Below are 9,661 nucleotides of genomic sequence, written 5' to 3'. Positions count from 1 at the left end.
GCAGTGGGAACTATATACACACAGGCTGAGTTGGGGAGCAGGTGGGTGAGGAGGGGCGAGCAGTACAGACGGCAGTGGGAACCTCATACACACAGACTGAGTTGGAAGCCACAGGGGCATGTCGCTAGACCAGGAGCCTGAAGGACAGTCCCACCAGGAGCAGCTTCTGGAGGTCATACAGGGAGCTAGGAGCCACCAAGGCACAGAAGACTTGCTGTCCTTCCCTGTGCAGTTTCTTTTCTCCTTTCTTGGGCTTTCAAGCAGGCCCTAGTATCCCTACTGCTCAAGCTAGAGTGCTGGGGTTTCTCCATGCTGGAGCCCTGAATAGCTCTCTGGTGATAGCACTGGTCTGTTGCAGGGGGGGACGCGTGGCGGCTGTATGAGTACATCACCAGACACTTCATTGCCACAGTCAGCCACGACTGCAGGTACCTCCAGAGCACCATCTCCTTCAGGATCGGACCCGAACTCTTCACCTGCTCAGGGAGAACGGTCATCTCCCCAGGTAAACTGCAAGCCACAGCTTTCATCCCACCTTCATAGGGAGTCCTCTGTCCTGTCTGGAGGTGGGAAGGTCAGGGTCAGAGGCCTCGGCCATCTGGGCTGGAGACCCTGAATGGCATCAGTGTCTCTGCAGGCTTCACAGAGGTCATGCCCTGGCAGAGCGTGCCCCTGGAGGAGAGTCTGCCCACTTGCCAGAGGGGCAACACCTTCCCTGTGGGTGAGGTGAAGATGCTGGAGAAGCAGACGAGCCCCCCCGACTACCTAACTGAGGCTGAACTCATCACACTCATGGAGAAGCACGGCATCGGTAGGTGCACTGCCGGATACTGTCTCCAGGCCTGGGGCGGGAATCTGCACCCACAAAGCTGCCTGGCGACCCCTGTGTGCCCCAGCACTCATCTAGAAACTGCCGGCCCAGTGTGTGACCAGCCAAGTGAGCAGGCCTACAGCAGGCAGCCCCTCACGCCTGGCCCACCCCACAAAGGACCCGATGAGCCCTCCTGTGGTCAGGGCTGTGGCTTGGCCCAGGATGCCAGACAAGTCAGATCAGGCCAGGCATAGGGCTCACACGTATAATCCTAGTACTTTGAGAGGCTGAGGTGGGAGGATTGCTTGAGGCCAGGAGACCAGCCAGAGCAAGAACAAGACTCCATCTCTAAAAATAGAAAAACCAGCCGGGCACAGTGGCAGATGCCTGTAATCCCAGCTACTCAGGAGCCTGAGACAACAGGATGTTTTGAGCCCAGGAGATTGAGGTTGCTATGAGCTATGGTAATGCAGCTGGGGTGACAGAATGGAACTCTGATTCAAAAAAAAAAAAAAAACCAGATGTGCACCCTCCCTAGTCCACGTAGCCAGTGCAGGTCTGTCCTCGAATCAGGCACCAGGGAAATCTGATTCTCAGTGGAGCCCTTCCCAGTGAGGGGAGCAGAGATGCCTGTCCCAGGGAGAGAGCTTCCCACAGGACAAGCCAGGAACTTCCAAGTGAGGGCTCAGCACCTGTGGCTCAAGTGGCTAAGGCACCAGCCACATACACCTGAGCTGGTGGGTTAGAATCCAGCCTGGGCCTGCCAAACAACAATGATGGCTGCAACCAAAAAATGGCCAGGCGCCTGTAGTCCCAGCTTGGGAGGCAGAGGCAGGAGAATCACTTAAGCCCAGGAGTTGGAGGTTGCTGTGAGCTGTGATGCCACAGCACTCTATCCAGGGCGACAGCTTGATGCTCTGTCTCAAAAAAAAAAAAAAAAATTCCAAGTGAGAACAGGCAGTCCAGGGGGATTTGTTGAATCAAAAGTGTAGTCACTGGTGCACTCAGGAGAGGTGGCCTTGCCCAGTCCCCAGGCCCAGGGTCTCTGAGCGGGATCTCACATGGCTGAGGGCCTTCTGCCCTGGCCACGCTCCTACTGCTGGGCACTGCCTGTCCCCTGTCATGCTGCCCCTGCTGGTGGGCTTCAGAGGGCTGTGGGACAGTCAGAGCATCTGGACCTGGGCTTTGTGCCATCAGTGGTTCTGAAGATGAACTTTCAGGGAACAACTCACCTCAGCCTGGGGCCTTGGTCACCATAGGGACCTCAGCAGGAGAGCGAAGCTCTGGGCCTGCTTCTCCCAGAGACCTGGGGTGCATGTACAGGTCCTGATGTAGCAGCCTTTGGCCCACTGTGGGGTGTAGGTACTGCTTCCCCTGTGTCCTCTGCCCCTCCCTGTCAGTGAGACGTCTGTGGCTTTTGGCAGCCATACACTAGACAGTGGGCCAGACCCAGTCAACAACACATTTATGCAAGTGAAGCAGGGGGTTGTGTCACCTTCTGAACAGCAAAGTGATCAAGGGCAGCCATGCGGCCCGGGTACAAAGGGCCTGACCAGAGCTGTTGTCCAGGGCTGTGGCAAGAGCTCAGTAGGCGTGTGCCGCAGGACAGCTCAGGGCCTGGCAGGCGGCACCACAGCCAGCCACACGCATTTAGATCCCAGCCTCGTGGCAAGCCCCCGGCTGCCAGTTTCTTCACATGTGAGATGCTTTCTCACGGAGTTGCTTTGGGAGGATGTGTGTCACCTGCCAGCACTGGGGAGCATGCATCTCTTCTTCACCTTCCAACTTGCATGAGATAGGGAAGCTGAGTCCTTGGAACTGGGGACCTACCCCAGAGATCATGAAGGACCCATAGAGGGCAGAGGGCAGGGACACAAAATGGGTAAAATTGGCCAGGTGTGGGGGGAGTGGCTCAGCAGCGAGACAGTAAGTCTATTTGGGGACTGGACCTGGGCTCAGGGAGGGGACAGGTGCCGTAGAATTGAAGGTCACATTTATCGGGCACAAAGTAAGCTCTCTGACCCTGGCAGAGTTCCATAATCTCTCTGAGCCTCTGTCCTCCACTGTAAAGCAGAAGCAAGCACCCATGCTGTGGGGCCACCCTTGGTTCTAAGGCCAGTACACAAAAGCAAATGGTATGGTGTCCAGCCCAGGCTCCCTCCTGTGGGTGACCAGGAGCAGCAAGGGAGGGGCTGAGAGCCAGGGGCCCCATGACAGGTGGGAGAGAAGCTGCAGCTGGTCCTGAGGGGCGTGCCCGAGCCAGCTGAGGCACACCAGGCCTCCGTGCGTTTCAGGCACAGACGCCAGTATCCCTGTGCACATCAACAACGTCTGCCAGCGCAACTACGTTACCGTGGAGAGCGGGCGCCGGCTGAAGCCCACCAACCTGGGCATCGTCCTGGTACACGGCTACTACAAGATCGGTGAGTCCCTCAGTCTTGCCCCCACCAGCAGGCCTTCCTGGCTGTGGTTCTGCTGCCTTCCCTGGACAGGTCCACTGCCTGGTGCTGCCCCAGAACCCCCAGGACCTGCAGGGGCCAGGGGCATGTTTGAAGGAGGAAAGAACACGTGGGGGTTTCTTTCCTACAGACCAGCTACCAGCTTAGGTGCTGGTCAACTCTGTTCCCTGGAGGTCCCCTGGGGCTAGTGGGAGGTGGAGGAGCCCAGAAACATGCCTGTGGTGTGGTCCTCGACACAGGCTGTCCCTAGCCACTCTGCATAAGGTTTCTGGGTGGGAAGTCAGGAAAGGCCTGATGCAAGGAGCCAGCCTGGTACCTTCCTACCCTGGAGGACCAGCCAGAGCTGCCCACTGGGGCAGCAGGGCCCCAGTAGAGCGCTCGCAGCAGCACTGCCCTATCTGCTCACAGACGCCGAGCTGGTGCTCCCCACCATCCGCAGCGCAGTGGAGAGGCAGCTGAACCTGATCGCCCAGGGCAAGGCTGACTACCGCCAGGTCCTGAGCCACACCCTGGATGTGTTCAAGAGGAAGTTTCACTACTTTGTTGACTCCATTGCTGGTAAGGTTCATCTCTTCCCTGCCCCTCGCCAGAGGACCCTCCATCAGGGCCACCAACACACAGGGAGTGCGGCTCCCCAAGGGAGGTCACAGGCCAGAGCGAGGATACCTCTTCCCTGGGTTACTGTCAGGACAAGTGAGCAGATGTGTTAACATCTGGGGCCAGGAGCATATATGTCTGACAGGTGGGGATGCTGCCCTGCCATCCTATCACTGGCAGTAGAAATGAACCACCTGCAGGGCATGACCACACCCAGATCCTAGAGCACATGTGTGGGGGCTCCTCCCTTCAGAAACACCAAGCTATCTGCCAAAGAGGTGGGCTGCGGGAGGGCGTCTCCTGGAGACCAGGAGGGTGTGACTTCTGTGCCCTGCTTGCTCTCAGGCATGGATGAGTTGATGGAGGTGTCATTTTCACCCCTGGCGGCCACAGGCAAGCCCCTCTCTCGCTGCGGGAAGTGCCACCGGTTCATGAAGTACATCCAGGTAAGTGGAAGAAAGGGCCATGATCACGCTCCTTGCCTGCGGCGCCCTGTGCACTCATTCAGGCAGGTCTTGTCACCTCTTGTCATGTGAGAGTGACTCAGGCATAAAGCAGCCTTACCAAACAAATAGCCACAATGTTCCCACAACCGCTGGAACACAGAAGCCTTGGGCTGTTTAAGCATGTATTGTCCATTTCCCCCAACTTCATGGCACTTGCCATCACAGACAGCCATCAGCACACCTGCAGGGGTGTTGGAACTGCCTTTCTCCACCTGTGCAGCCAGGTCCTGGGACACTCAGCCCCAGTGGAGAGGTCTTTCCCTAGCAACACATTATAGATTCTGTATTGTGTTACTAGTTCTGTGTTGGAAGGGGTGTGGGGCAGGTGGGCAAGCTAGTGGCCTCTGCAGCCTCATGCACCCTCCCTGGCTTTGCTGCAGGCCAAGCCAAGCCGCCTGCACTGCTCCCACTGCGACGAGACCTACACTTTGCCCCAGAACGGCACCATCAAGCTTTACAAGGAGCTGCGCTGCCCGCTGGATGACTTCGAGCTGGTCTTGTGGTCATCGGGCTCTCGTGGCAAGAGCTACCCACTGTGCCCCTACTGCTACAACCACCCACCCTTCCGAGACATGAAGAAAGGTGAGTGTGGTGGCCCCTGGCCCCAACACTCGCTCCTCCCCTGCTGGGGAGTCTCTGTTCAACATCAGCCCCTACCTTGCACCAGGCTGGGCTCCCAGGGAACCCCTCACCATGGGTCCTCCCACATTCACTGACACTGAGATGGAGACCCCGGGTGCAGCAGGACACTGCACAGGCCTCAACTGGCAGGCCTGCTACCCTCTGTCTGGGTCATCACTGGGTGGGGGACTGTAGTCCACTCACTCAGGCCTGGGCAGTGTGTGTGCTTTACTCCCTCTGGGGCTAGGATGAGTGAGAGGAAACAGCAGATAGAGGGCCTGCCATGGAGCAGTGCTCCTTAAATAGTGTCCTTACTGCTGCAAAAAGAGGAGCATATGTCCAGGGTGGAGGGGGCAAGAGCACTGAGCCAGGAGTCTGGCAGGGGCCCCATGTGCTCCCCCACGGCTGTGCTAACTCCTTCATGCCCTACACAGCCTTTTGAGGTATTGTCCTTCCATGTCACAGGCTAGGAACCAGCAGGAGCAAGGCCTCATCCACATTTACTGCAGGGCCCACATCCAGGCTGCCAGGGGACTGAGGCCCTGTCCCTGCCCTCTAGCAGCTTCCAGAGCAGCTATGGAAAGAAAGAGAGGGAATATGGGCTCAGCTGGAACCCACCAAGGAGGCATTAGCCCAGGGAGCCTTGAAAGTTGAGGTTTTAGATAAACAGAGGACAGGGGTGGTAGCAGTGATGGACTTTGAGAGCCTGGGGCCAGCATGAGCAAGGCATCTCCTAGAGCAAGGCTGAGAGAGGCACTTTCTGCTGGGATGAAGGACAGGGGTGTGAGGCAATGGGCATGGACCAGGGGCTGCAGTGGGGAGGGGGCAGGTGTGTCACAGCCCTCCTCTCTCCTGCCAGGCATGGGCTGCAACGAGTGCACACACCCGTCCTGCCAGCACTCGCTCAGCCTGCTGGGCATCGGCCAGTGCGTGGAGTGTGAGAGCGGCGTGCTGGTGCTGGACCCCACATCAGGCCCCAAGTGGAAGGTGGCCTGCAACAAGTGCAACGTTGTGGCACACTGCTTCGAGAATGCCCACCGTGTGCGGGTGTCAGCTGACACCTGCAACATCTGCGAGGCTGCCTTGCTCGACGTGGACTTCAACAAGGCCAAGTCCCCGCTGCCGGGTGATGAGACACAGCATGTGGGCTGTGTCTTCTGTGACCCTGTCTTCCAGGAGCTAGTGGAGCTGAAGCATGCGGCCTCCTGCCACCCCATGCACCGCGGGGGGCCAGGGAGGAGGCAGGGCCGAGGGCGGGGCCGGGCACGGAGGCCTCCAGGGAAGGCCAATCCCAGGCGGCCCAAGGACAAGATGTCAGCCCTGGCTGCCTACTTCGTATGACAGTCCCACCCCTGACCCAGGATCTAGTGCGATGTGGACACCTCATGACAGTTGACCCCTTTAGGCCCCTGAAACCATTAAAATGCATTTTGTTTCCTCCAGAGGAAGAAGCTTGGGGCTTTAGCTGGTAGAGCAACATCAGAAGGTCTGTGTCCCTGAGCACCTGTGGGGTCCCTCCTTTCCTCTGCACATGTGTCCAGAGTACTCACTGCTCTGCCCTGGCAGTCCTACAGGGAGGCCACCAAGTCCACTGCTCATATCCCATTTCAGGCTATGTATACTGACAGAGGCTGTGCACACAAGCAGGAGGTAACAGCCATCACTCCTGCAGGAGAGAGACTGTGAACATGAGGGCCAGGACAAGTGCCCCTTGGCTCTGGCTCAGGAATCCCCTTGACCTTGGCCCAGCCCCTGCTCAGCTCCTCCTGACCCAACCCCACACTTGGTCACTGTTCCCTGCTCCCAGGTCCCAGCTAAGCAGCTTCACACGAATTCCAGACATGGTGTCTGTGTGCGTCTCCAACAGATTCCAGGCTGTGGTGGTTCCTTGTTTCATAACCAGCTCTCATTCATCTCAGAGCAGCTGTTAACCATGTTGAACCCTTTCATGTGCCAGGTTTAGAAAATGCCCTGTAAGCCAGGTGCAGACTGCAGCCACCTGTCTGACTGTAGCACCTTCCTGTGCTCCTGCTGCAGCCACCTGAGGAAGGGTGTCCATGTGACCTCTGCTGTGTGCTGGAAACCCCGTGCCTCACCATGTGGTGGGAGGAGTGCAGCAAGGCAGCTTTCCAGACTATTGAGCAGAACCCTTGTTTTGAGAGGCAGGTTGGAAACATTTCCACCATGGACCCCCTTCTCAGTAGCAGATTCACAGCTCACACCAGGACATACAAAGCTCTAAGGAGACCCGAAGCTCACCCCGCGTTTCACCCAGCCAATTCCCCCTCGAAGCTGAATGAAAATATACTCTGAGTCAGAGAAGTGTCACTTTGTGAAGGCTGCATCTGAGGGCAGTTCCCTGGGAAGCCAGGCTGCAGGTCCTGGGACATGTCTTGGAGGTACAAATTTCAAGCAGGATCAAGTGCTCTCAAAGCTGCTCCAGCCAGGCGCAGTGGCTCACACCTGTAATCCTAGCACTTTGGGAGGCTGAGGCAGGAGGACTGCTTGTTCCTAGGAGTTCAAGACCAGCCTGAGCAAGAGTGAGGCCCCTGTCTCTATTAAAAATAGAAAAAATTAGCTCAGTGCCTATGGTTCAAACATCTAAGGCGCCAGCGACATACACCTGAGCTGGTGGGTTTGAATCCAGCCCGGACCTGCCAAACAACAATGATGGCTGCAACCAAAAAATAGTTAGGCATTGTGGCGGGCGCCTGTGGTCCCAGCTGCTTAGGAGGCGGAGGCGGAGACAGGAGAATCACTTGAGCCCAGGAGTTGGAGGTTGCTGTGAGCTGTGATGCCACAGCACTCTACCCAGGGCAACAGCTTGAGGCTCTGTCTCAAAATGGAAAAGATTAGCCAGGTATGGTGGCACAAGCCTATGGTCCCAGCTGTTTGGGAGACTGAGACAGGAGGATCACTTGAGCCAGGAGTTTGAGGCTGCTGTGAGCTATGATGACACTCTCTAGCCTGGGCAACAGAGTACTCTCAAAAAAAAAAAAAAAAACCCTTCCCCCAGGCAGACTCTGGGGCCACGGCAAGGCCACATCCATTAACAGGTAGGGTCCCTGGCAGGGGCCTGTGACTTACTCTTCTACATGTCACAGTCACCTGGTGAGTGTACCCAGGCCCTCTCACTGTTTATGCTCTAGGACATTCAGGGAAGGCGGTGGTTATAGGGTGAGTTTGGGCTCAGGGGAGTAGAGACTCCTTTAGGCTTTAAACCCAGACCCCCATTCCTTCCTTACCAGGACTCAGCGCTGAGATGTGAGCCATGAGTGGGGCTAATCCTTTCTTTTCCCTATTTTTGTTCTTATGCATGAATCTCCTTCAAGGCCTCAGTTTTCAAAGCTGAACGCTGCACTCTGAGTACCTTCACCTCATACCATGCACTAGCAGCCACCCACTGTTAATGCTAACCTGGCCTTGGGAGCAATGAGGACAGGAAGGGACAAGGCTTCTTTTAGGCCAGAAGTACCTTCTGAACAACTGTGCCCCATGGACTGTACCTCTGCCCTGGAAGTCAGTGGCTGCAGGGCAGTGACCCCAAAGTCCCTGGTCCACGCACCCACCCATGGGCACAACCCTGCCAGGGAAGCAGAGAAGCATGAACTCAGTGGCTGGATGGGGCGGGTGATGTTGAGAGATTCTTTTCGCAGGGTGGAAGCCAAGAGCTGGGAGCTGAGGCGTGATGGAATGCAGACAGCTAGGCGTTGACAGACCCACAGGCCACAAGTAATTTCACAGGCATGGCCTTGGCACAGAGCCCACAGGGGCAAGCTCCTGCTGCCGTACTTTGCTGTCATCTCTAAGCCACTGACCTCACATGGTATCAGTCCTCAAGAGTTTAACATGGCCCCCAATGAGGAGGACAGCAGGTGTTATCAGCTGTCACTGGTATAGTACTTTACAGTTTGGGAGGGCCTGCCCGCCTACCTACCACCTGACCTGCACTGTGTTTCTCAAACTTCAATGCACCCTACAGCCGTTGTGATGTAGGTAGCCCTAGCCATGCTTTCTTTGTTATTTGGGAGTTTTTTGAGACAGTATCACACTGTTGCCCTGATGTCATAGTTCACAGCAACCCCAAACTCTTGGACTCAAGCAATCCTCTTGTCTCAGCCTCCTGAGTAGCTGGGATTATAGACTATACCCCCATGTCTGACTAGTTTTTCTACTTTTAGTAGAGACTGGGGGGGCGGGTACGGGGGGGGGGTTCTCACTCTAGCTCAGGGTGGACTTGAATTCTTGACCTAAGGCAATCCACCCACCTTGGCTATCCAGGGTGCTGAGATTATAGGTATGAGCCACTGCACCCAGCCCCAAGCACATTTTTGAAACAGCTGGGCTCAAGGTCGCACAACAACACCTTGGGTTGCTATTGTCCCCATTTTTCTGATAAACTGGGGCTCAAGTAAGCTAAGGAATATGCTCAAGGTCATAGGTTATAAGAAGTAGCCTCGGCTCGGCGCCGATAGCTCAACCGGCTAAGGTGCCAGACACGTACACCTAAGGTGGCGGGTTCAAATCCCCAGCCCGGACCCGCCAAACAACAATGACGGCTGCAATCAAAAAATAGCCGGGCGTTGTGGCGGGCGCCTGTGGTCCCAGCTACTTCGGAGGCGGAGGCAGGAGACTCGCTTGAGCCCAGGAGTTGGAGGTTGCTGTGA

General features: G+C 56.6%; 1 protein-coding gene across 2 annotated transcripts in view; it reads left to right on the top strand.

The window, feature by feature from the left end:
- Window positions 1-6,438, top strand: part of TOP3B (DNA topoisomerase III beta) — a 28,303-nt gene extending 21,865 nt beyond the window's left edge. For both annotated transcript variants that reach the window (XM_003803282.3, XM_023508928.1), the window contains 7 exons: window positions 359-505; window positions 638-811; window positions 3,106-3,234; window positions 3,679-3,828; window positions 4,213-4,313; window positions 4,754-4,955; window positions 5,854-6,438. In XM_003803282.3, coding sequence (XP_003803330.1) covers window positions 359-505; window positions 638-811; window positions 3,106-3,234; window positions 3,679-3,828; window positions 4,213-4,313; window positions 4,754-4,955; window positions 5,854-6,335 — 1,385 coding nt within the window. In that variant the 3' untranslated portion in view covers window positions 6,336-6,438. The remainder of the gene's footprint in view (window positions 1-358; window positions 506-637; window positions 812-3,105; window positions 3,235-3,678; window positions 3,829-4,212; window positions 4,314-4,753; window positions 4,956-5,853) is intronic.
- Window positions 6,439-9,661: the final 3,223 nt, after the last annotated feature.

Source organism: Otolemur garnettii, unplaced genomic scaffold, assembly GCF_000181295.1.
Source record: "Otolemur garnettii isolate 467f Iridium unplaced genomic scaffold, OtoGar3 scaffold00292, whole genome shotgun sequence".
Lineage (NCBI taxonomy): Eukaryota > Metazoa > Chordata > Mammalia > Primates > Galagidae > Otolemur > Otolemur garnettii.
This window is presented reverse-complemented; position numbering and strand designations above follow the sequence as displayed.